Source organism: Panthera uncia, chromosome E1 (genome assembly GCF_023721935.1).
Source record: "Panthera uncia isolate 11264 chromosome E1, Puncia_PCG_1.0, whole genome shotgun sequence".
Lineage (NCBI taxonomy): Eukaryota > Metazoa > Chordata > Mammalia > Carnivora > Felidae > Panthera > Panthera uncia.
In genome coordinates this window covers 25,429,616-25,456,787 of record NC_064814.1, presented here as the reverse complement: position 1 = coordinate 25,456,787, position 27,172 = coordinate 25,429,616, and the positions used below count along the sequence as shown (strand labels likewise).

Here is a 27,172-nt window from a genome sequence, read left to right as displayed (position 1 = left end):
CAAGAAGACCTCTATTCCTAATCATTAGATTGTTAAAGACATGTGAAATATTCTCAACATTTTTAGAGACAAAATAGATGTAATACCTTTTCTTCTTCTTCTTAAACCCAAAAAGCTGTGGTGTGCTGTTGGAGTCAACTTATCAGGTGGGAAGACCAGAGACGGTGGTTCTGTTGTTGGAGCAAGTGTCTTTTACAAAGATGTTGCTGGTTTGGATACAGAAGGCAGCAAACAGCGAAGTGCATCACAGAGTAGTTTAGACAAGTTAGACCAGGAACTTAAGGTAAGCGTGTGCACTGACATCTGACCTCTTCGTTTTTGCTCTTTGGTCCAAAACTGTTTTCTGGACCAGCTTCTAATTGGGATTATTACGCCTTTGCTTATTCCTTGTGCTCTTTTCTAGAGCATATTTTACATACAATAAGCTATATATACACTTGAAAATGGTACAGTTCAAAGAGTTTTGACAAATGTATGCACCCATTTAGAAGCCATCACAGTCAAGAACTAGAACATTTTTATCACTGCTATTTTCTAGTCTACTAATTAATATTGAAAGGTGGTTATATTTTTAATCTTTCAAATAATCTGCAAACTCAAAATAGCATTGGCCTTTACTATAATAGCACTGACCTATGAAGTATACATACGTATTATTTTAAACATTCTTTTTTTTTTTTTTTTTTTTTACTTTGTATACATAGGAACAACAGAAGGAGTTAAAAAATCAAGAAGAATTATCCAGTCTAGTCTGGATCTGTACCAGCACTCATTCAGCTACAAAAGTAATCATTATTGATGCTATTCAACCAGGCAACATCCTAGACAGTTTTACTGTGTGTAACTCTCATGTTCTCTGTATAGCCAGTGTACCAGGTAAGGGTAAGCCACACCCTTTTCTCCCTACCATCTGCATCTTTGTATTGGCAGGAACTGACTTATTTACTGGAGATACGGTCATGCACCACTCTCATGGAGTTTATGTTCTAGTTGGGGAAGACCAAAACTAAACTGGAAACAATGACTAAACAAGATATTTTCAATACTATGAAGAAAGTGAAACACGGTAATATGAGAAGATGATTGGTGGGCAGAGAGTAAGAGCCTGTTTAGATTGATTGATAAGAGAAGGCTTTCTAAAGTTCTGTATTGAATATTATGTGATGTTTAACCATTGGTTTAAACATGAAACAGGTTGGTGATATGTCTGCACAATGGAATATTACTCAGTCATAAAAAGGAATGAAATTCTGATATGTACTACAACATAGATTAATTTTGGAAACATGCCAAGCAAAATATAACCCAGACACAAAAGGACAAATGTTGTATGATTCCATTTATATAAGGGATCTAGACTAGGCAGATCACAAGAACTTACCAGGGCTGGACCAGGAGGGGCTCGGGGAATAGGGAGTTACTGTGTAATGGGTACTGATTTTCTGGGTGGGTGATGGAAGAGGTTTAGACATAGATAGTTGTGGTGCTTGCATAACATTGTGAATGTAATTAATGCCACTTGAACTGAACCCTTAAGAACATTAAATTATCAAGTTTTATGTTATATATGTATATCTTACTCCAATAAAATATTTTAATGTCTATATAAAAACAGCTTTCTAAATAAAACTGAAGGGATTTATCTTTATATGGCAAATGCTTAGTTATTAAATGTATCACTAATATCCTAAGACACTGTATACACCTAGGGTGATCAGGTTTTTTGTTTTTTTTAATGCTTATTTTTGAGAGAGGGAGTAAGAGTGGTTTAGGGGCAGAGAGAGAAGAGGGAGAGAATCTCAAGCAGGCTCTGCACTCAGAGTCCTGACAAGGATCTCAATCTCACAAACTGTGAGATCATGACCTTAGCCGAAATCAAAAGCCAAATGCTTAACTGACTGAGCCTCCCAGACACCCTAGGATGATCAGTTTTTAATAGTATGGGAAGTCCATATTTTATTTTATCATTTTTGTTTATTTTAAAGTTTATTTATTTGGAGGGAGGGAGGGAGAGAGAAAGAGAGAGGGAGAGAGAAAGAGAGAGAGAGAGAGAGAGAGAGAGAGAACAAGAACCAGTGGGTGAGGGGCAGAGAGACCGAGACAGAGAGCCCAAGGCAGGGCTGGACCCTCAAAATGTGAGATCATGACCTGAGCCGAAGTTGGACGCTTAACTGACTGAGCCACTGTGGCACCATGGAAGTCTTTCTTTTGTTTTGTTTTATTTTGTTTTGTTTCGTTTCGTTTCGTTTTTTTCATTTCAATTTCTTTATTTTATTTTATTTTATTTTATTTTATTTTATTTTATTTTATTTTTTATTTAAATGTTTATTTTTGAGAGTACGCACATAAGCAGGGGAGGAGCAGAGAGAGAGGGAGAGAGAATCCCAAACAGGGTGTGCACTGACAGCAGCGAGTATGAGGGGCCCAAACTCATGAACCATGAGATCATGACCTGAGCCGACACCAAGAGTCGGACGCTTAACCGACTGGGCCACCCAGGCACCCCCAGAAGTCCAGATTTTAAATAGTAATCTTGATAATTAAAAAATTGTTCTTGCTGATTTGTCAGATAATAGATTTCCTTGTTTTAAACCTCATTAGGTGGCTGCTGAGGAGCTCCTTAAGAACAGAAGTGTCACTTTGTGACATTTTCATGTTTACTTGTGCTTGCAGGAATAGAAATAACAATTTTTTAAGCTACTTTCTCATTTTGTGATGGTTAGTTTAAATAAAATTTAAAGTTACCCTCCTGGCAGTGTATTCGAGTAGCTGTTTGTCTCCCCTCCATAACCTCATTTCAAACCTATAGTTGCCTAAATGGAGAAAATGCTACTTACAGGGGTTTACTTAGCTATTAGAAAAAGGTTTATCTCATTTTTCAGGAGCCAGAGAAACAGACTACCCTGCAGGAGAGGAGCTTTCAGAATCTGGACAGGTAGACAAAGCGTCTCTGTGTGGCAGTGTGACCAGCAACAGCTCAGCAGAGACAGACAGCCTGTTGGGGGGCATCACCGTAGTTGGTTGTTCTACAGAAGGTGTGACAGCAGCCGCCACTTCCCCTAGTACCAACGGTGCTTCTCCAGTGATGGAAAAACCACCAGGTATCTCTCTCCTCCTTACATGTCTTCAGTGTCCGGAGTCTGAGCCTGTCTCACGTGCCTCATTATGGACTCATACTTAATGTAGATCTTGAAGTGACGAGGATGAAAGAGCTTGAAAGAAGACACTGTGATGACTGTTAAGGATTCTAGTGTCTCATGATACAGTGTGGAGGAGGACGGGGTCGGTGGAGTGGAATTCTACAGGGGTGTTTTGTGCGGGGAAACTATTGGGAGGAAAGCTCAAATTCCGAATGGCTAGCATGTGTTATTTATTTTGTAGAAAAGGAAGCAGAAAATACTGAGGTTGATGAGAACGTTCCAACAGCAGAAGAAGCTACGGAGGCTACAGAAGGCAATGCAGGGACAGCTGAAGACACCGCGGACGCCTCCCAGCCCGGCGTCTACACAGAGCATGTCTTCACGGACCCTCTGGGGGTTCAAATCCCAGAGGACCTCTCGCCTGTGTATCAGTCAAGGTATATGGATGGGTCGGCAACTCAGGAAACCAGATAAGTGTTTATGTAAAAAGAACCAGAATCCTCTCAAGCAGCCACGGGATTCCCGCTAATGGGATCGTGGCAGACTGCGGTGTCATTATGTATTCCCAGTGTGTCTGTGTCTCCACTTATCCTTCCACTGCATTTGCTCTGGATTTCCACTCCCTCCTTGCCCCCCTTCAATGTGGTCTCTATTCTAACAACTTAAAAAAAAAAGTCTTACCTGGTCAAAATCTTCCTGGCCATTTTCTCCTCTCATACGATTTCTTTTTTCATTTCCATTCAAACTGTGATTGTGCCATTTTCCTTCCAGCCCTCCTCTTACTTCAACCCTAGTTATCTACAAAATTGGCAGTTTAGATTTCCCATGTGGGCTTGGATGACTTTTGTAAAGTTTGTTTTCTGGCAAACAGCTCTTCCTTTTTATTTTTTTATTTTTTTTAATGTTTATTTATTATTGGGAGACAGAGAGACAGAGCATACGCATGAGAGGGGCAGAGAGAGGAGGAGATACAGAATCCAAAGCAGGCTCCAGGCTTTGAGCTGTTAGCACAGAGCCCGACTCAGGGCTTGAACTCACGAACCGCAAGATCGTGACCTGAGCCAAAGTCGGATGCTTAATCAACTGAGCCATCCAGGCGCCCCAAACAGCTCTTCCTTTAAAGTGTTTGATAATACCGGCCCATTTAGTGAATTCTTTAATTTTATTTTCTGCCTTCTCTAGGCCTTTATAGAAAGCTGATGGGGATACATTTAAATGTGATTCTTTTTACAATTTAATAGTCTTCCTCTTAGTTTATAGAACAGTCAAGGGCCTATTAACATTTGTTAATTTAAGAATAAACTCATCTTTTTAGAATTAGCAGGTATGTTTTGGATTTGATAGCTCAGTTATCTTTTACTGACAATCCAAAAGAAAGAAGGTCTTGGGAGAGAATGCAGGCATGTTTTAACTTAATACTTTATTTTAGAAAATTCTTTATACTCATTCTCCTTTGTGTGTGTATATGATTTTTAAACAAACCATCCTTTCCTCTCCTTCCCCCCCCCCAAGAAAAAACTTATAAAATGAAAAAGTAACCATAAAGGAGAGCCATAATTATAGTCTGGATATTAACTGCTATATTTCATTGCTGTGTCTTAACTCCTTTTTGTGCACCTTGGTCCTCTCTAGTATGTTAATGTTACTTCTGGTATAACTATTGAAATACTTATTATAAGCACTTAAATTTGGCTTTTCTGGAAGTCTAGTGTTTGATTTTATTTTTTCCAAGTGTTAAACTAAAATATAGAAGTGTTCAGTCCCTGGAAACTAGCTAAGCTTACTGCAATCTTTTGCCTTTCCCCACCTTTCCCAGTAATGACTCAGATGCGTATAAAGATCAGATGTCAGTATTGCCAAATGAACAAGACCTGGTAAGAGAAGAAGCCCAGAAAATGAGTAGCCTTTTACCAACTATGTGGCTTGGAGCTCAGAACGGCTGGTAGGTGCTGGCTCTTTTAATATTGAAGTATCTTTAGTTTTTGACTCTTGCTTTTGGAATCAGAAGATAAGTAAGTAAAATGTGGTACGTCGGCGTACAACGAAATATGCAGAGAACTCAAGTACATGCAGATTTTGCGATGATGTTCCAGCTACCTCATAAACTGGACTTGCGCTGCGTATGAATGGTAAATCATATAGTTCTTTGTCATAGAATGTTCTCTTTATATAATTCTCTTGGAGGAAGAGGTAAATAAAACTTTAAAATCTGGGTGATCCAGAAATAGAAGATCCTGGACAGCACAGAGACAGAATTATTGATGCACAGAAGGTTTATATAGCTAGAGTGTATTCAAGAAATACCAGTGATTAAATGAATCTTTTTGGCTGGGGGAAGGGCCAGTTCCAAACATAACCACTTGGTAGAGTTACTACGAAAACCAGGACAGATCCCTGTCTCAAAGCCTAGGAGATAACTAACATTACATAGCTTATTCACATTCTAGTGCTGTGCGGAGATTCAGAAAATTGTGCTTGCCTGCAGGTCAAGCAAGGTCACTAGTGCGTCTTTTCCATAGGGGTCTAATACTACAAGATGGAGGGACAGCAAACTTTTCTATGAAGGATCAGATAAGAAATACGTTAGGCTTTGTGGCCATGTAATCTCTGTAGCAACTTCTCAACTCCACTGTGGTGGCACAGAAACAGCCATGGCCGTGACCGTGCATAAGTAGATGAGTGTGGCTGTGTTTCAGTTACACTTCACGGAAACTGAAGGTTGAGTTTCACATGTCTCAGATGTCATAAAATACTCTTTTGATTTTTTTTTTCCCCAACTGTTTAAAATGTAAAGACCATTTTTATCTTGCACACTGTACTGAGCCAGATGAAGGGCTAGATTTGGCCTGCGGGGCATAGCTTGCCACTCTCTGATGTAATAAACCAGACTGTTATCAGACAGTTATAGTTCCGTGTGGTAGAAAAGTAAGGTAATTTTTTAAAAAGAGGTTAGCCAAGGATCCTGAAGTATGTTGTAACCTGAAACTAACCAATCATGTGTTATTCTAGTTCTGGCTTTTCATTCTTCTGTGTTTCTGTTTGCTCAAGCAGCTGATTTCTCTGCATTAGACTCTTGCTGTTTGTTATTTCCTAAGATTTTTGTGGTAATTCTTCTTTCCTCCTAAAGGGACGTTGTGGTCATTGTGAGATGTAAGCAGCGACTTGATGTTCTCTGTGCCTTACCAGTCTTGATTTTGCTCTTGCAGTCTGTATGTGCACTCTTCTGTAGCCCAGTGGAGAGGATGCCTCCATTCCATTAAACTTAAAGATTCGATTCTCAGTATTGTGTAAGTTTTATTTTAGAAATTCTTCCTTGTACAAATATGTATTTTGATATAAACTATCTTTTAAGACTATTAAAGCTGACATGTGCTTCACGATTAAGTCAGTATCCAGATTTTTTTTTAAACCCTCTTCATGGAGTCAGAGAAGACGAATGAGATTCAGACTCTTACTAGAAAGTAAAATAGTCCTTTTTTTTTTTTTTTTTTTTTTAATGTTTATTCATTTTTGAAAGACAGAGAGAGACGGAGCACAATCGGGGTGGGGCAGAGAGAGAGGCAGACACAGAATCTGAAGCAGGGTCCAGGCTCTGAGCTGTCAGCACAGAGCCTGACGTGGGGCTCAAACTCACAAACTGCGAGATCATGACCTGAGCCAAAGTCAGATGCTCAACCAACTGAGCCACCCAGGTGCCCCGAAAGTAAAATAGTTCTTAAGTAGAGCTTTAAGTGAAACTTGCCAGGTTGATTCCTCACCATAGTGTGAGCTCTTTAGTACTCTGGAACCTATTTATGTTTGTTTTAGGATACTTTTTATACTTTGTACTTTGTGAATATGTTGATTGGGGCACTGATTCACTAGCCTGTTTCCATATGTTGACTATCAAAAACTCCAAAGTCCACTCAAGGAGTCTGTCTCTGGTCTGTGGACCTTTTGCAGTGAGAAAAGCTTGGGCCAGAAAGTAAAACCACTGAGTCACCACACAGGCTGTTTATTTAGTTCAGCTGACATTTTCATAGCAAGACTTTCTCAATCTGTTGGTCTCGGGGTTGTGAGTTTGAGCCCCACGTTGGGTGTAGAAATTACTTAAAAATAGAAAAGAGTGTATTATTTGGGTTCTGGTGTAAGCTGCTTGTCTATCATGGGTTGGCCCTCTGAGAGCCTCTGAACTACTAGCTCAGTAGCATGTGGCACCTCCCACATTCCCACACGGAGCGCTCTGAAACCCCGTTTCCTGTTCGCAGACATGTGAAAGGGATTGTGTTAGTGGCCCTGGCTGACGGCACCCTCGCAATCTTTCACAGAGGAGCTGGTGAGTTGTTACGAATATAGAGTGTGCACTAATCTGTTGCTTTGCAAAAGCATTTTCTAGCAGATTAGCTCTGTTTTAAAGAAATGATACTTAATAGGAGAAAGAGTAAGGGTTTAAACTGAGTGCTAACAGTGTATGACTTTAGTAGATATGTGTGTGCATATAGTTTATCGTTTCAAGGTGCTCTTGCATAATGTGATATGGAGGTACCTGTTTCTCATTAGTATACTTAATTAGGAGAAGTTTAGGGAGAGGAAATGCTTTCTCTTTTTCAATATTTTAAAAACTAATTTACGACCACTTAGATTTGGAAAGTTTTTAAGTTTTTAATTGGATATGGTGTAATCATTTTCATGTCATGTTATTTATATCCTTCCTCTTTTTACAACCAGTATATCTGTCATCAGCAGACAGGGGCTGGTGGAGGTCCAGAAACCTGCCTTAAGTTAAAGAAAATAGGGAATTGAGCCTGCGATACTTCCTGACTCCTTGGTACATGTATCAGCCAAAATGATCATTCATTTTCTAGGTAGAAATTAGATTGCTAGAGCAGGAGAATATTCTATAAACATAGATACACTGAATTCAGATTTTAGCAGGGCTTTTCCCAAAGTCTCCTATCCTTCTGGGCTTGGGAAAATGTGGGGTAGATGATCTTTGGGTGTCTTTGTAACCGGTCCCTAGAGATTGCTGGTTAATGACTCCGTATCGTCAGAGAGTGAGGGCGCTCAGTTTTACGTTGCTCCGACCCTTGTAGACTTTGTGTGAGCTTAATCCTCACAGCAACTTCTGAGGAGGGTCCTGTTGTCATCCTCATAGGTGAGGAAAGTGGAGGCACAGAGGCTTTTATTCACGCCACAGTCAGCTAATAAGTACGAAAGCTTAGAAAAAATGCGGTAGTAAATGTTTTGGCAAGCTGAATCCAAAATTATAGTAAGAAAACAGACAAAATACATGTAATATGTTTACATATAAAGTTCTGCATTGGGGTTCAGAAGAGTAAAAAGGGGGGCAACATGTCTGAAGAATGAAAAGTACCTAACGGTTGACCACAAACTCAGTATGAGTTACTAAACATCTTTTTATTTTTTAAGTTTATTTATTCGTTTTGAGAGAGAGAGCACAAGTGGGGGATGGGCAGAGAGAGGGAGGGAGGGAGAGAATTCCAAGCAGCCTCCAAGCTGCCAATGCAGAGCCCGATGTGGGGCTTGAACTCAAAAACCGTGAGATCAGGACCTGAGTTGAAACCAAGAGTTGGACACTTAACTGACTGAGCCACCCGGATGCCCCTGAGTTACTGAACATATTAAGCCTCGTAGAAATCCATGTGCAGGACAGGGCTGGTGATAATCCTGCCCCACTCTGGTGGACAAACAACATGTTAAAGGAACACGGACAAGGCAGAGTTAGGATGAAGGGTCTGTAAATTGGGATGTGTACAGAGCACATGGCAAGAATGATTAATTTTGAGAGGAGAAGACATAGGGCAGTAACAAAAAAGTGGGACTGGATTATTCTATTTCCATTGGGCAAAACTACAGACTAATGGGTGATTATATACAAGGAGGCAGACTTGAGCTAGTCAGGCATGGGGAATATTTTTTCTGACAATTCATAGCTTTTGCAAAATGCAACAGCTGCTTTGTGAGGCAGTATGTTTTCTTTCACTGAAATAGTTCAAGCAAGGTCTACAAAGCAAGCTTACAGTGGTTGATTCCCATTTGTATTTCTGTCATCACTAAAATGACTATGTGCATAATTCCTAAAGTGTTAGCAACAAGTTGTCCTTAACATCTACCCAAGAAACATCAAAATGCAAGTGAGTGAGAGAGATATTATCCAAAGAATTATACTAATTCTTAGTGGAATAATATGGAATAATAATTATTCCATTCTAATTCTGAAACTATTATTATAAGCAGATAACTTATTGCTGATTTATCCCATCACTGCTGTTGTTAGTGTGGAGATCCAGGCACCAGGTGGCTCACAGGACCAGATGACCTGTGACATCTCTTTCCCAACTTTGCAGTAGACAGAATGAGAGTCTGTCTCTGCAAAGAAAAGATAAAGTGACTACATGGTATTTTGCGGTGCTTCATCAATAAATGTATCAATTCACGCAAATAGAATGTTTCTTGTGTTAAAATTGAGGAAAAGGTGATGTGCATTAACTAATAATCCATTTCTTGTTTTAAAGATGGGCAGTGGGATTTGTCAAACTACCACCTGTTGGACCTTGGACGGCCTCACCATTCTATTCGGTGCATGACTGTGGTCCATGACAAAGTCTGGTGTGGCTATAGGAACAAAATCTATGTGGTTCAGCCAAAGGCTATGAAAATAGAGGTAAGTGAACCCATGCACGCTTCCAGTACTTACTGAATTCGTATTTTCTGAAGACGCTAAGACTCTAATTATTTTTAGATTCTTCAGAAACTGTTTTCTGAGTCTGTGTGTTTTAGGACACTTGAGTGATGATATTGGACGACACCTTAGCTTTCTGTGTTACTTCATCTCTCTTGCCACTTACGACTGTGGTGGGAAGTGGTTTGTTTTGTTTTTTTAGGAAGGAGGATGCACGCATGAATTTTTTTAATTTTTATTTTTTAATTTTAATTTTTTAATTTTAATTTTTTTTAATGTTTCTATTTATTTTTGAGAGAGAGAGAGAGACAGAGCATGAGCGGGGGAGGGACAGAGAGAGGGGGAGACACGGAATCCAAAGCGGGCTCCAGGCTCTGAGCTGTCATCACAGAGGCCGACGCAGGGCTTGAACCCACAAACCATGAGATCACGACCTGAGCTGAAGTTGGCCGCTCAGCCGACTGAGCCACCCAGGCGCCCCCACACATGAATGTTTAAATGTGTGTCTGAATATCTATGAATACATATGTGTATGATTTGGACACAGGGTTCTTGATAGGTTTAATTTTGTGTGGGTTGTTTGGGACGAGGCTTCTCCAGGCTCCGCCGCCCCACATGTATGCAGGCAGACCCCTCTCTATGTGTCCTAGACTGAGAAATAAGATTGCAGTGGGAATTTGTTGTGAAAATAAAAACCTCTCGGCATTGCTTTCTTACAAGTTTGGCCACAATACGTAAATTCATTCTAATAATTTTTAAAAAAGGAAAACAGCAGGAAAATTTTAAGGTCAAAGTCCTTATTCCTTTGTTCCCAATCCAACTCTGTTCCCTGGAAGTCCCAAAGTTAATCACTTGGTGGGTTTCTTTACCCCCAAATCCGTTTCCTCCATGCAGGTATACACACGCACAGGCAGCATTGTAGGTTCCCTTTTGTTTAATTATAAACAGGCTCTTACTTCATGCTTTGCTTTACGACAATACAAAATCCTGAGATCAAATTCAGCCTTTTTGTTGGACTTGTTACAGAGTCCGGATATGCCAGTATTCCTTTCGCAAGTTGATCCCTACACAGTGCTGAAATCTAGCACCCGTTGTTTGTTCTTTGTTTTGTTTTGTAGTCTGGAGTAAGAAAAGTGTGTATGTAAGAGTAATCATATTTATTTAGTAAATGCTATTTAGGCTCCTCTTTTAAAATATTCAGTCTGTCAAATTGTTGTGTAAATTAGCTCAGTTTTTAAACACGAACTCTTACATAATCAAAGTAACATTGTGATTGAACAATCTTTCCTAGAAATCATTTGACGCGCACCCCAGGAAGGAGAGCCAGGTGCGGCAGCTTGCGTGGGTGGGGGACGGAGTGTGGGTCTCCATTCGTTTGGATTCCACGCTCCGTCTCTATCATGCACATACTTATCAACACCTACAGGATGTGGACATTGAGCCTTATGTAAGCAAAATGTTAGGTAAGCTTCCAAAGCATTCTATCTTTATCGGTTGGAGAAAATGTTTTATTTTTAAATGGTCTCAGATGCTAGGTAGAGCCAATGAATAAGTTGCCTCAGGACTAGTGAGCCATTATCACTGGACATGCCAGGCAGATGCCCCATGTGCTCCGTGGTCCTTGACAGAAACTTGGGATCATTTTTGACTCCCCTCTGTTCCCCACACCTAATCCATCACTGGGAGCTGGTCAAGTCTGCCTCCAAAAATACCTTAAATCAGTTACTTCTTTATCTCTACCATCACATCCCTGTAAGCCAGGCTGTCTTCCTTACCCCCCTGGATATCCATGAACCTCCTAACCGGTCTCTGTGTTTCCACTCCAGTCTGTTCTCTGCGTAGTAACCAATGTGCAAAGACCACCATGACATATTTATGTAATGCCAGCCACTTCTAGAATATTCCTGCCTTTAGGTGAGGTGACGTTTTGTGACACCACCACGAAGAACTGGTCCCATGGCTTGGACCACTCTCAAGCTCACCAAGTTCTTGCCCATTTCAGGTCCCCCACGTGTGCTATTATACTGTGCCTGAGAAGTTCTTTTTGGCCCCTTTTTACTTGGCTTTCAGGTCATAGAATATATGTCACATCCAGGACAGACCTTTCCTGATCTTCTAATTTGATTTAAGGTCCTCTTCCTACTTTTTCTTCATGGGATTATCATTATTGTGGTTGCACCAATACTATTTACTATTTGATTCTTGTTTATTGTCTCTCTCCCCCAAAGACCATAAGCCCATGAAAGGCAGGGACCATCGCTGGCTTGTTCCCTGCTGTAGCCTAATTTAGCACTCTGTGATGGTTAGGAATGTCATAAACACAAGCCAGTTTCAGGGTATACTATGACTATAGGTTAAAGATCTCTAGCTTAGACTGAATGGTCGTTAAGGCTCCTTGTAACTTCTAACGCTCTGTGATCATGTTCTCGGTTCCTATAAGTAGATCCTGTGAGTGACTAAATGCTATTTGTCTTCAATGTATTATTACCTATTTATGAGTTACTCTTTCAAGTCTCAGAAAATAAGATCAGTCGTAGAAATTCCCTTCAAATGAAAAAGTACATCCCATCTCCCTACATTATGTGTCTGTGGTACCTAAATTTCTAAACTGCTGCAGAATCGAAGTATGTAAACAAGGAAAGAATACACGTTTTGACTAAGATTGTTTTTTATCTCTGCAAGGAAATTTAAGGCAAAGCAGAACTCTTACAGCTTATAAAAACAAAGGACATTTGATTTTCCAATCTAGCAAACTCTGTTTTTGTTGAGTTGTTCTTTGTTTTATTAATTTTTTTTTAAAGTTTATTTTTACTTATTCTGAGAAAGAGATATTGAGCAGGGGGAGGGGCAGAGAGAAAGGGAGACAGAATCCCAAGCAGGCTCTGCACTGTCAGCACAGAGCCCAATGTGGGGCTCAAACTCACGAACTGTTAGATGTGACCCGAGCTGAAGTCAAGAGTTGGTTGCTTAACCGACTGAGCCACCCAGGTGTCCCACTGTGTTTTGTTTTATTTTGGGTTTGGTTTCGTTTGGAGTTTGGATTTTGCAGCTCCCTAATTAAATCTTGTGTCCTACCTCCTGATCAACAGAATTTTCTTTCTGGATGGTAATTTGATGTCAGCCACTTTTCGAATTTTCTTTTTTCATTAGCCGTGAATTATCAGACAGGTGTTGTAAAGCCCATTGAAAATGTGCTTTGATGTGCACCTTCAGGAAACATCCAACCAGCTCTGGTCGACATTCCCGTCTCTTGTGTTAATCCAGCCATTCTGTGAGGGGCTTGGAACCTAAAACATCATTTGCTCTAGTTTCTCAATAAAAATTTTCCCCCCTGCTCTACAGGTACTGGAAAACTGGGCTTCTCGTTTGTGAGGATCACAGCTCTTATGGTGTCTTGCAATCGTTTGTGGGTGGGGACAGGAAATGGTGTCATTATCTCCATCCCATTGACAGAAAGTAAGTATATTTTTAGCTGAATGCCACAGTACAGACAGAAGAGTTGCAGGAGGTAGTTGTGTCCAGAATTCAGGCAGAAGGAATGGTTTTGGCATTGGCAAATCTGTGGTAATTCGGAAAATCAAGCCGGTGACAAAGACCTAACTATTGTCCTTTCGTTACTTATACAAAACTTATAAACTGTAGCGAGTACCAGTGTCCCTGCATCAGGACCAACATTTGTAACTAAACACGTTGCATTGCAAGAAGCTCCTTTTCTCAATTCAGGAATCCCAGTCCTATTTCCTCCTTTAGAAGAAGGTTCGAGTCCGGAGTCCGGCTTTCTTCCAGTGTTAATACATCAATATCCGGAACCAGTGCCTAGAATCATTCTGGTGTTTCATCTCTCCAGCTGTTACTTTACTTCTACTCGGTTTATTTGAGGTTTAGAAAATGTTGTGGGAAGTTTCTAAGGTCAGCAAGCAAGCACTTATGCTGGAGACAAGCCTTCTCTCCTGTATGTGTAAATGGTGTGAACAAAATGTACATTGTATGTTTTTTAGATTATGTTTCATTATTGTTACTTTTGTGAACAAAGTATACATTGTATGTTTTTCATATTATGTTCATTACATTGATTATTCATCCAGTGAGCATTTTTGTGTTACAGAATTCATGGGCAGGGAATGTTTTGAAAACAAGTGCCCTAAGTCCATACACAAACATCCCAGAATTTCCCTACCTTTCTTCAGGGGGCAGACAGGAGGTGTGGAAGGTGGTTTATCTGGAGCTTTTGAAGAACCTTAATTCTTTTTTGTTTTCTTTTTCTTTTTTGTTTCTTTTTACTTATTTTGAGAGAGAGAGAGATAGAGAGCAAGAGGGGGAGGGGCAGAGAGAGAGGGAGACAGAATCCCAAGCAAGCTCTGCACCATCCGCACGGAATGCAAGATCATGACCTGAGCTGAAGAGTCGGCCGCTTAACCGACTGAGCCATACACGTGCCTCTGAAGAATCTAAATTCTTAATCCCAGCAGTCTTTTCTGTAATTACTTATAAATCTACATGAGTTCATTTCAGTTCTTTGTAAAAGAGAGTTCCATTTTAGCAAAGCCATTTGAACAAGATTTCTTCTTCTTTGTTTTAAATGTGTATTTAGTTTTAATGTTGAGAGAGAGAGTGAGCAGGGGAGGGGCAGAGAGGGGGTGGGGAACAGAGCATCTGAAGCAGGCTCTATGCTGACAGCAGCAAGCCCAATGCAGGGCTTGAACCCACGAACCATGAGATCGTGACCTGAGCTGTCAAAGTTGGACGTTCAATCGGCTGAGCCACCCAGGTGCTGCTTGAACAGGATTTCTTAAAGGAAAAGGGGAAATAATAGCATTTAGAAAGTGCTCTCTGTTAAGTTCTTCTTCTTTGAAACTGCTTTATAATTAAGAAAAGCAAAATCCCAGTAAATCAAATTGTCCTTTTTGAGCAGAGATATTCTACAGAGGCTTTGGTAAGAACTTTTCGTGTTGGTATTATACCAAGCTGGACTTTGTTAGTGTAGTCAGGAGCTTGGAGTGCCAAGCTGGCAGCTGGAAGAGAAGCCGCGAGAGTGGAGGCTCATGGTGGTGTTGTCCCCTGCCGTGCGCCTCTCCATGTCCCTTTCCTCCTCTCTCACTGTAGCCGTAATCCTCCACCAGGGACGCTTACTGGGGCTGAGGGGTAAGTGCAGATCCTGAACCCAGCTCTTCTTCCTGGCTTCTGATGGCCACTGGGAGGCTGTCCTCTGGCTCTAGATGCCCTCTTGAATGTTCTTAAATGCCATCCACTCGCAGTCACTGCATCGCAGCAGGTGTCCTGTCCGTTTTGTTTTTTAATATTTGTTACACGGCCACCAAACTACTGCTCAGCGGCTTAGTGTATTTATCATCTTTTGTTGCAGCTGAACTTTCTTTCGGACTTTGTTTTCCTTCCAGTAAAAACACGAAACATCTCTTAAAACTGTCATTAATCTCCATTGTTTACTCTTGTTACCAGCCATGTTTCTTTCATTCACTTACTGGCCCATGGAATGGGGATGTTTTGTGAGTCTGGTTGTTCTAAAATAATGCAGCAAACCATCAGTCTGGTATAAAGAAAAGCCACCTTATTGTCGTGGCTGGATCCTTTAAACACAGCTTTTTACCACCCACCACCCACCTCCCAAGAGAGATATTCTTACCACAGGGGAGAAAAATCAGAAGGTAGACTATGAAATTTTTATTGAAAAATGTACAAATTTACTTTAAACTGTGTAACTGGTTAGTCTTCTAAAATGGGGATTAAAAAAACAACAACAATATAAAATAGACATTCCTAAGATTCAAATCTGGGTTTTTTTTAAATGTTGCCTTTTTTTTTTTTTTAATTAATAGATATGTTTAAAAAGTAAGCTTAGTTATTGCTAGACTGGCAAAATCCCCTACTCCATTTACTGAGGTACTTAAAAATAACTAGCATGCTATATTATCTTTTTTTTCCCAGCTTTGTCTTGAGTTGGCATCGCTGCCCTTGTTTTTATCTCAACTGGCTGTAGCTTTTAGATAATATCATAAGGATTAACCAGTAACATCCTGCATCATCACTGTTTCCTAGGGGGAAATATTTGGTATTTGGTTTTTCTGTTGCAGCAAATAAAACCTCAGGAGCACCAGGAAATCGTCCTGGAAGTGTAATCCGCGTATATGGTGATGAAAACAGCGATAAAGTGACTCCGGGGACATTCATACCCTATTGTTCAATGGCACATGCCCAGCTTTGCTTCCACGGGCACCGGGACGCAGTGAAATTCTTTGTGGCAGTCCCAGGTGGGTTAGATTATTCTGTCGAGAAGTTGCACGTAATTATCTCTTCTATCCCTTGGTCCACTACCTAGCCTAATGCTAAGTACTGGTATTACAGATAATTCCAATATATTATATGAAAAGTTCTATAATTGGAGGTTTTTTATAATGGATAAAGCACTATAGGGATATTTGAATGAAATTGCTTTGGAATCTCTCCTCTCTCCCCCAAGACGAACTTGTTGATTTTTATGTAAGAGACTTGCTTGCTTTTGAAAAGCAGTGGTACTATTTTGTCACTTAAGGGTACCAGAAATGGTCGTGGCCTAATAAAGGAGATGGCTAGAAGAAAGCCCCTGTCATCAGAATTGTGTACAGGAAGGGATGGAGAACACACTCCGGTGCCTGTAGCACTATTGTGGCAAAGAGCAGCAGGCTAGGGGTCCCTGCCTTGCTGCTCACGTAGTTCTCTTGAGCAGGTCACTTAACCTCTGCGCCTGGTCCTCATTTCCTTTTTTTTTAATTTTTTTTTTTTTTTAACGTTTATTTATTATTGAGAGACAGACATGGAGCGTGAGCAGGGGAGGGGAAGAGAGAGGGGGAGACACAGAATCTGAAGCAGGGTCCAGGCTCTGAGCTGTTAGCACAGAGTCCAACGTGGGGCTCCAACTCACGAACTGTGAGATCATGACCTGGGCCGAAGTCCGTCGCTTAACCGACTGAGCCACCCAGGTGCCCCCTTTTTTAAGAATTTTTTTAATGTTTATTTCTTTCTGAGAGAGAGAGAAAGACAAAGCACAAGCAGGGGATGGGCAGAGAAAGAGGGAGACACAGAATCTGAAGCAGGCTCCAGGCTCTGAGCTGTCAGCACAGAGTCCAACGTGGGGCTCGAACTCACAAACAAGGGGATCATGACCTGGGCCGAAATCGGACCTTCAACCAACTGAGCCCCCCAGGTGCTCCTCTGGTCCTCATTTCCTAAGTGGATGTGACTGATCTCTGCTCTGCTCACCTCACTTGTGGTGAAAATTAATGAAAGTGCTCTAGAACTATAAAGCACCATGTAGGTGAGAGGCGTAGTGGTGATATCCGGTGACAAATGTTCTGTCCACTGACGATACTAAACTGATGTGACTGACCACCTGCAAACAGGACCCATGCCTGGAAGTTTTCCCCCTAGGGTTTCTGTCCCATTTCATGCTCAAAGATTCGACCTTACAACTTAAACTTTAGAGTAAATGGCACATGTACTAGTAATTTATTTGCCTAATTTAAATTACAAATAAGATGTATTTTTCTTAAATATGAGAGGAAAACCACGGATTTGAAATACATTTAAATATTAATTATGAATATCCAAACTCCTAGCACTTAAGTTGAAGACCTTTTCCAGTGTCTTACACAAATGCACATGTACCTTTTCTGGAGCCCCTCAGATCAAACGATGTAGATTGTAATACTCTGAAGCAGGCAGCTAAGGCCTGCCTGGCCATACACAGGTCTCATAATGGATTTGGATCCATTCCTGCTTTGGCGCAAAATGGCTCTACTTAGATTTTCAAATTGGGTTCTTATGACTCTTATAGGTGTTTTCTGATCACGTAGAGGCTTCTGGCATTCCCAATACTTTGGTTGTATCACAATGTATTTACCTTTTTATTCAACTTTCTGAAAATATTCAGAGAAAATGAGCCTTCCCCCACCCCAGTCCGTGGTAAGTAATAGTCACTTCTTTTCTGGCACAAATAGGTCAAGTCATCAGTCCACAAAGTGGCAGTGGTGGCACAGATCTAACAGGTGACAGAGCAGGGCCATCTGCACAGGAGCCTGGCAGCCAGACGTCCTTGAAGTCTATGCTCGTCATCAGTGGAGGAGAGGGCTACATTGACTTCCGAATGGGTAAGTCGTTGGTTCTGGGAGCTCGGTTTCCACTGTGTTCTGTAACCCCGTGCTGCCAGCACGGAGCCCGACCCGGGGCTCAGACTCCCCAACCACGAGAGCATGGCCTGAGCCAAAGTCCACAATTGAACACTTAACCGGCTGAGCCACCCAGGCACCCCTAGCATAACGTTTTTAAATGTAAAAACCAGACCAGAGTTTTTACGTTCTTAGATTGTGTCTTGAGTCTTTTAAAGCATGCCCCAGCACACAGTTTGACCTTGCTGTGGGAGGAGGTGGGTAAAGGAGAGTCTGGCCTGCAGAGAAACATGCAAACCTTGAGGTGCTTTTCCGCCGTCCCTGTTCCCGGCCCTGTTCCCAGCTGATGGTAGCGATGTTTTCTTTGCCCCGCTGATGTTCAGGGGAGACACATGACAGAACTACAGCAGGTGGGCAGTGTGTGTTGGCCCCTGAGGCCAGAAGTAGGGAGGGTTCCGCCAAAGAGCCTGTGCCGTGAGACCAGTTGTTCAGCTGGTTAGAATAGCCCTGCTCTGCTGCAGCAACACCGCTGATGCACCTTTGCTTTTGTTTTTGTTTTTTTTTTATTTTCTTTACATGTTTGTTTATTTTTATTTTTATTTTTTAACGTTTATTTATTTTTGAGACAGAGAGAGACAGAGCATGGATGGGGGAGGGTCAGAGAGAGGGAGACACAGAATCTGAAACAGGCTCCAGGCTCTGAGCTGTCAGCACAGAGCCCGACGCGGGGCTCGAACTCACGGGCCGCGAGATCATGACCTGAGCTGAAGTCGGCCGCTCAACCGACTGAGCCACCCAGGCGCCCCAACATGTTTGTTTATTTTTGAGAGAGAGACAGAACGTGAGTAAGGGAGGGGCAGAGAAGGAGGGAGACACAGAATCGGAAGCGGGCTCTAGGCCCTCAGCTGTCAGCTCAGAGCCTGACTCGGGGCTTCAACTCAGAAACCATGAGATCATGACCTGAGCTGAAGTCAGGCACTTAACCGACTGAGCCCCCCAGGCGCCCCCTGATGATGCACCTTTGGAGAGAGGAGTATGGTTTGCTTGCACGGGGCCTTGGAGAGCAGTGTCTTTGATCAGGACCTCATTTCTCGAGCTCACTTAGCTATTTCTGGGAGAACCTATAGCCTGTGACTTCAGTCGCATTTCTTCATCACCACACTGTCCGCTCACTACCTGTCCTAAACTTGACAGTCATGGGTTGAAGAAGCTCAGTGTCAGGGTGCCCCGCTGGCTCAGTCGTTAGAGCGTGCGACTCTTGATCTCAGGGCTGCGAGCTCGAGCCCCATGTTGGGTGTAGAGATTGCTTAAAAATAAAATCTTAAAAACAGAAAAAAACCCAAAAACTCAGTATCTCAGTACAGTGAGTGGCGAATCTGCTGTCTCCTACTGCTAGGAGTATGTGAAACAGGCAGTTTCTGTTTCTGTGTGCTCTTATGGGTTGTCTCTGATGGGAGAGCTTTACTGTCACTGACGACAAGCAGGGGTTGTTTGGATGTAGCTAGTTTGGGTGCGTGGGCGCTATCTCCACGCTTTCACATTTATAGTCCCATCTAGTCTCACTTCTCAGTTTGAAATAAATGAGAGTAGACCCTGTCCCTTTGGATCGACAGAGGGTTGGATGGCTTTGACTTCTTGGCTTCTCCTCATTTCTGTTAATGTCAGCGTGCAGACGTATTGGGGTGAGTTTCCAATGTAGTATAGTGAACTCACTTTTATCCTTGTGGTCTGAAAAATGAATTCGCCTTTTCAGAAGCTGGGCGAGTGAAGGTTCTGACCCAGGGTATGTGTTGTACTGTGTGCTCTGGAAGCGGAGTCAGCCGGGTTTTGTGCACACCGTTCACAGACCTGTACATGGGCTTGCGTGTTCCATGCTCCACCTAACCCGAGTCTCCTTATCGCCCCCCAGGTGATGAAGGTGGAGAATCAGAACTTCTTGGAGAGGATCTTCCACTTGAACCTTCTGTCGCCAAAGCAGAAAGGAGTCACCTGATAGTGTGGCAAGTGCTGTACGGCAATGAGTGAGCACATAGGAAACCGGTGGAGACAGGGAAGCTGTCTCTTCTGCATGGTTTATTTTCCCTTTCCCCTTAATTTAATGCTCTCTTTGTGAAATCAGTTTCACCACATAATGTGTGAGCATTTTTTTTTCCTGTTAACTTTCTATCACAAGACCTGTCCTTCCCGTAACAATACAGGAACTAGCTGTTTTACTGCACCAGTGTTCCGGGCGATTTCAGTACGTTATGAACAAATCAAAGAATGTTTACTCTCTGCAAACTGAATTCTAGGAAGCAATCAGATGTGGTTCAGTCTGCCACAGCTGATGTCACTCACTTCGTTTGATGGGGTCACTTTTGAGCTGTCGCTAATAATGGCATCCATGGGAACACTTGATAAGTGGAACTAGACCATTTGGTACAATTATAGTCTTCCCCGTGTATTATGAAATTGACACAAACTAGTATCAGGTGGATTATCAGGAGGTCTCTAAGTGTCCCAGGGGGCTAAAAGCTAATTATTGTAAATTACTTTCACTTTCAAATCTGACAAATCTTGTTTATATATGGTATATAAAACCTTGTTTTCATCAGATTTGGGGGGGGGTTTTATATTGAAGAAATTAAGACTACACTATTTAAATAAAAGATTCCTGTTTCTGACTTATTAGAGCTCTACAGTTTATGAGGCCTGCTCTCTGGATATTGTGATGATGATTCTTTCTGAGACTAGTCTCCCTCGTTTTCATACTGACATGTCGGAAAGGGTTATCGTTGATACGGCTCAGAAGATCGCTTCAGCAGTGGGAGGATTTGTCTTTAAGGAAATTGTGTTTTGGGTTCCTGTATCAATGGATGGTGGTGGTTGGGGAATGTTTCTCCAGGTAAAACATTCACCTGTTCACCAGTTGTGCTGGGACTGCTCTTGCCGGTTCATAAGAGTAAAGCAGCAGCCGTGATACAGTGGCCTGTGAACTGAAGGAGGGACTTGATTAGAAACAGTATTTTCTCTGGTTCTGTGTAGAACCACAGAACAACTAGCACTTGATGTTTTGTATGTAAGTGACACCTTGAAGCTTTTGTGCCCTTTTGAGATGAAAATGCCACCAGCAAAGAGGAAGGCGATGAAGGGGAAGAAGACAAGGCCAAGATACCGTAAAGTAAGAGTTGACATGTTTATCTTTTTACTCATAACACCCATTTCAAAAGCTGAGTCCGGGTTTCACGGATTTTCTTGTTTAATAAGTTTTTAAAGACCATCACGCTGCAGTTCTCCCCCTCGCGAGCTTCTTGAAAAAATGCGTGATTTACCATTTCTTTAAGCAAAGCTAAATAGAAATTTAAGTGTTATTTTAAAAATATAAACCTGTTGAATAAGGGCCCCCGATCCCCAGAAGGAGTGCTTGAAGGAAAAGTAAGCAAACACAGGTCTCAGACTGTGTAAGTGGTCGGAAGCACCGGGTGTTGGTTGTTTCTGAGCTGCCACGCAGAGGTATTTGTAAAAAGCGTGCCGCTGTCCTCAAGCATCTACGTGATTCAGCTAATTGATAAATACGTGGGATTTAATGAGCCGGAGGCAGCCTTTGGATCCCCTGCGCCACGATGTGTCTGTGAGCACATCGTGTACACGATGAAGCGGTGGCCACTTCAGATGGCCGGGAGAAAGGAACCCCCTTTGGCAAAAGCTGCAGTGAAAGGCTGATTTTTTTGCTCGAGATACTTAGTCACTTTTTCAAGGCACCAAAACTTAGGCCCCCTTTTCATAGCGTTCAGCTATATTTTTATTTTAAATCTGAGCCACTTTGGGCACTACCTAAAAAAATCCCCACGTCATTACAACATTTTGGGGGAGGAATTGTATAAATTCACAAAAAGGAGACACCAAAGTGTTTGGGAATTTTAATCCCAAGAAATAAACATCCCAGAGTCAGACCCCACTTGCTGTTCAGTTTGTACACGTTTGTGTGATCAAATGTAATTTAGGAAATCAGGAGTTAAAAGATGAAAAATGCGTACATGTTACAGTGGTTCTAATTGTTCTTACTGGCTTTAGTATAGGGGTGTAGCTATTTTATCTAAAGCCGTCAGATTATCTGTGGCCCTGTTAATTAACATCAGGGACTAGAGAGAGTACAGAAATGCTTGTACAATTTGTTTTAAGGGCTTGTCCTTATATACTTGTAATATCGTTTAAGTATCTTCTGCAGATCACTTTACTCCCCTTCCCCTCCCTTTCCCCAACAATAGGTTTATATTCTTGTAACGTTCACTTTGGTCAAGGTGGTAACATTCACTTTGGTAAGAACCAAAATGTAAGCTTCTTGCGAGCAGCGAAGCGTTGGTGCACACTGCCTATAGCTTCCAACTCGAGGGTAGAGAAGAGGCTTGAATACCTCGGGTTGGTCTCTCCATGTAAAAAATACATGTATTGCCCCTGTTGGAAGAAATAAGGGATACCCGAGAATTTTCTCATTTTGTTATGCGCGGGTCATGTATGAGGTTGAACCATGTGAAGTTGCCGACGCTCGACCATTGCTAATCTACACAAATGTCAGTATCACATACCCCAACCCGATGCTTACTATGAAATGCAGGTTAAAATCCCTGGGAGGCAAAGGGAGAATGTTCTTGAAGAACTGCACCATTTTGAGAGTGTTTGTCTCCAACCTGTGTGGATCTACATTTTTTAAACAGGAAGGGATATCTTAATAGATGCAGCTTGTTGAGAGTGTAAAACATTTTGAGCACAAAGTATGCAGCACATAACTTTTCAAATGAAGTGTGTTTGCATAGAAAAGATGAAAATACATTCTCTCAGTTGCTGTATTGTTCATTTCTTGTAAAGGTCTTACTACATTTGAGAATAGACCCTTTAACATAGGCTGCCTTAGTAACAAAACAAAGCAAAACAATTGTCTCATAATATTAACTGTCCTAAAGAATGTGCGTCTTTCTTGCAAATGCTGTGGAACTGAATATTTATTTCCTTGTGAGTATTATGACCGTTACCAAAGGACTCCACCAGATTTAGGGCTCTTCTTAATTGATCATGTTGAGAAAGGGACTCGTTTGGCCCCCGTTTGTAACATGGGAAGAGTAGAGAAGAGAGAATTAAATGTGGAAATCATCAGTGCTTTTCTAACAGGGTGACGCTGTTTTGTAACACTAAATGTCTTCTTCTTTCTCTTAAAAAATTAAGTTTTTATTATTAATTTTGTCGTACATTTCTCAATATATTTGAATATATTTTAACCATTTTATGTTCTGAATTTGTTTTTTTGTCCTAGACATTTTATCCAGACTTTTACTGGCCTCTATAATCTGAGAAGTGGGTTCTAGAGTGTCCCACTTGTTGTCTCTTAGAGGCTGAGGCTTCATTTCTATGAGCAAAAAGCTCACTTAGCAATGTAGTTATTTCGGTATTTATTTCTATTATGGAATCCCTGGGGTTCGGAATGTAACTTTGTACATGAAATATATATAAATATGTATATGAAACACGTATGAGGTCCAGTGTATTTTGTTTTGTTTTTGCCTTTCCTAGGGGTCTGGACTTGGTTTTTATTCAACAGTCTAATCATCTCCCCCCATCACACAGGGCATTTCTGAGGGTGAGGACTGTCACCCTTTGACACTGACTGAAGGTGAGCAGTGGGGAATGCAGGAAGAACATGTCTGCTCGGCTCACATGTTCAAATGAGATGTGAGTAATAGACAATAGGGCTTTCTAGAAATGTGGGCGTGCTGAGTAACAACCCACGCATGATACAAGGCATACCATTTGCCAGGTTGACTCAGTAACGAGAGGCAGGCTGTAATGTAGATGTTAATAATACAGTGTGCTTACTTGTGACCCATTTGCTTGGGAGAGACTCTGGAAGGAAGGATGATTATAAAACTAATCATGTGGTAGCACGATGTGAACCCACATTCAGTGCAGTGGTATTCAGTCCAATCCGGTGTATTTTGTTTACAAGAAACGTGGGGTTCTGACGTGACGGTAAAAGTAGCCCCGATCAGCATATTAACAGGACAGTTCACTCGGTGAAGGCACAGCCGTCCATCCAGTTGAGGTTGGATGCCCTAGAGTATAACTAATAGCCTGGCTCATTCCTGCTTGACAGGACCTTCCCCAACTGCCCCTCAGTCCTCCGGGGCCTGCCAAGTCATTGTTTTGGAAACTGATGAATTCTTTTCAGCCTCATTCAGTCATTTTACTGAGCCAGCCAGGCTTCAGGTGAGAAGCCAGGGGAGCAGCACAGGAAAGGACACGTTCATTGTAGTTTTTTGTTGGGGGAACGGGACTGGAACACTGTCCTCAGCACGGGAACTGTGGCCGGCAGTCCCACCCTGTGGGGAAACTGTCTTTCAGGCCCTCGTGGAGAGAGACTGCTTAAGCCCCCGAGCTCGCCCTCACCAGGCCCCCAGGCTTCTCCCATTCTGTGTAGGCAGGAGAGCCCTGGTGACCACAAAGGGCACGGGCTTAATTTTCTGCAGTGGCCAATTTGTTAGGAAAGATTTTGCAGTGAGGGACTTCTCGGAATGTCTTAAATACTCATAATAATATAGTTCAGTTTTATTTTTAAGTTTATTTACATATTTTGAGAGAGAGAGAGAGCACAAGCTGGGGAGGAGCAGAGAGAAGGAGAGACAGAATCTCAAGCAGGTGCCACACCATCACCGCAGAGCCCTGTGTGGGGCTGGAACTCGTGAGAACATGACCTGAGCCGGGACAGAGAGTCGGACGCTTAACAGATTGTGCCGCCCAGGCACCCCAATACAGTTCGGTTTTAAACTCCTTCCCTTTAGAGACTTGGGTGGTATACAGTGGGAAAGAAGGCTCTAGACCTGTCCAAGCTCTACCCTACGGTGACCCTGGGCAAGTCACTTTATTTAACGTGGCACCCCAGAAACACTCATAAAGGCATAAAACTCCACCCCTGAATACTGAACTGGACTCTGCTGGGCCTGGACCCAGGCATCTGTGAGGCGTCACAGGTAAAGTGTGATGTGTGGCTTCTGCTGAGGAATAACACCTGCGGACCTTCGGTCTGTCACGTGTTAAAGGAGGGTGGTATATCCAGGTGATCTGAAAAAGCCCTGGCTCCAGCCCCCTCTGCTTCCGTGACTCTGGCTCTTTGGCCTTGGTCTGTTGTCCGTACAAATACCAACCATACCCGCCTGCCTGCACACCCAGGGTTTTGCCCAGTCCCCCGGGAGGCCCAGATATTTTAATTTCTTAAAATGTCCAATTTATCAGAACGACACTCCTTGACTTTATGTCCCAGCAGAACACTGGCTCCCAGCCACAGACAAAAAGTACTTGTGATTTGATCTGAGTTGAGGCCCAAAGGAGAGGCAGAGCACCAAGCCCCTGCCTTAGGGCACCAGCAACTTCCTGTAGGAGCTGCAGCTCTGCCCACCCCCCCCACCCCCCCGCCAGGCTGGGGGGAGGGGGGGAGGAGGGCGGGGGTACGGCCAGGCTCACCCGCGAGCTTGTTCCAGAAATTGCTTCCTTCTTCCTCTCCCGTCAGAAGTGTCCTATTCTATTGGAGTATTTGGAAAAACAGATACCGGGTGATTCTGCTCCTTCCATCGGGAACAGCTGCTTGAGAGGAGCTCAAGCCCATCTGGATTCAGACACATCTGTTTTCCAGGAGCAGAAAGCTTCATTCATTCTTAGCTGGTTCTTAGCAGCACATGGTGACCCGCCAGCAGGCGTGATCACCCCAGGCTCAGCCCATTACTCTGTACTTTTTGGTTCATGGATACTGGAAGCTTAGGGTACTTTGAACTTACTGCTACCTTAAGAGTGTAAAGGGGATATTTCGTCTCCCACTCGGTCAGGCTATCTTGTCTCACACACACACACACACACACACACACACAAGCCCCGACCCTTCAGATGTTACTGTGACTAGCCTGCATTTACGTAACATCTAATAGCACTTTCTGAAGGTGTTTACTCATAAAAGTAAATGAGGTGATCCAGAGGCCTGGCTGGCCCTGGGAGGGGCCCTTTGCCCATTGGTAAACAGGTCCAGCTGACAGAAGTAAAGGCTTCGGGTCTTCACTGAGGCTGTAACCAGACGACTCCACCCTCGAGGCCACTGCAGGCGTGTTGAGAGAAGAACCAGATCTCAAGCCAGACCTGGGTGTGAATTCTGGGTCTACTGTTGCCTAATTTTGTGACCTTTCACTAGTCACTTACCCATTCTGTTTCTTTATTTCATTATTATTATTTTTTTTAATGTTTATTTGTTTTTGAGAGACAGAGAACGAGCAGGGGAGGAACAGAGAGAGAGGGAGACACAGAATCCGAAGCAGGCTCCAGGCTCTGAGCTGTCAGCACAGAGCCTGATGCGGGGCGCGAACCCACGAGCCGTGAGATCATGTCCTGAGCCGAAGTCAGACACCCAACTGACTGAGCCACTCAGGTGCCCCAATGCAGCGTATTCTTATTTCCAGTCCAGCAGTGTTCTAGATGTTGTCTGTCCTAAAAGAAGTGGGTTAGGAAGCACAGGTAACATGGGCCTACATCAGACCTTTCGGTGAATACCTTTCTCGTTGCTCTGCCCTCCCCAATTTAAGGACAAGGGGTGTTCCATGAAAATTCAACAGCGGAGGAGACCCATATTCTCTTTCGCATCGAAGAGTTCATTTCATCCTGTGCAGGCACCCTGAGGGACAGATTGAAGCATGAAAACCGTGGTAAGGTTGACATTTTTGGATGCCACCGAAACATACTTATTCCCAATATCTGTTGCTTTATGGGAAGAATGAAATTCCCAGTTCCCGCATATACACGGGTTGGGAGCGGACATACAGAATTAAACAAAATATTAACATCAGATGCACATCAGATGCACAACATCAGATGCACATCTGTTAGGATTTTTGCAGGACGATTCCAGTGCAGACACACCCAAAGAGAGTGGGGCAGTCTTTCAAAGACTTGAATTTCCTCATCCGGAGTATTGTAATAATGATACCTCATTTACAGCATTGCTGGAGATTAAGTGAGATAATGTAAAGTACCACTAACAGACCAGCATTTGTATCCTTCGCCCACTGAGGCCTCAGCTTCTTTCCCTGTTGGCCTTTTTTATGGAGCATGCTTCCCCTTACCTTTGGCTAGCCCAGGTGAGGGACAGGTCCCAGAGCGAACTTTCAGCTGCTGCCTTTTGCCAC

General features: G+C 42.6%; 1 protein-coding gene across 4 annotated transcripts in view; it reads left to right on the top strand.

Moving 5' to 3' along the window:
* SPAG9 (sperm associated antigen 9) overlaps window positions 1–23,479 on the top strand; it is a 130,775-nt gene extending 107,296 nt beyond the window's left edge. For 3 of the 4 annotated variants that reach the window (XM_049637710.1, XM_049637712.1, XM_049637713.1), the window contains 14 exons: window positions 116–283; window positions 705–876; window positions 2,883–3,101; window positions 3,382–3,577; window positions 4,957–5,082; window positions 6,347–6,427; window positions 7,388–7,455; window positions 9,656–9,804; window positions 11,114–11,285; window positions 13,165–13,278; window positions 14,926–14,964; window positions 15,912–16,088; window positions 17,814–17,963; window positions 19,891–23,479. In XM_049637710.1, the coding sequence (XP_049493667.1) occupies window positions 116–283; window positions 705–876; window positions 2,883–3,101; window positions 3,382–3,577; window positions 4,957–5,082; window positions 6,347–6,427; window positions 7,388–7,455; window positions 9,656–9,804; window positions 11,114–11,285; window positions 13,165–13,278; window positions 14,926–14,964; window positions 15,912–16,088; window positions 17,814–17,963; window positions 19,891–20,006 (1,947 nt within the window). In that variant the 3' untranslated portion in view covers window positions 20,007–23,479. The remainder of the gene's footprint in view (window positions 1–115; window positions 284–704; window positions 877–2,882; window positions 3,102–3,381; window positions 3,578–4,956; window positions 5,083–6,346; window positions 6,428–7,387; window positions 7,456–9,655; window positions 9,805–11,113; window positions 11,286–13,164; window positions 13,279–14,925; window positions 14,965–15,911; window positions 16,089–17,813; window positions 17,964–19,890) is intronic. The other variant, XM_049637711.1, reaches the window with a different exon arrangement.
* Window positions 23,480–27,172: the final 3,693 nt, after the last annotated feature.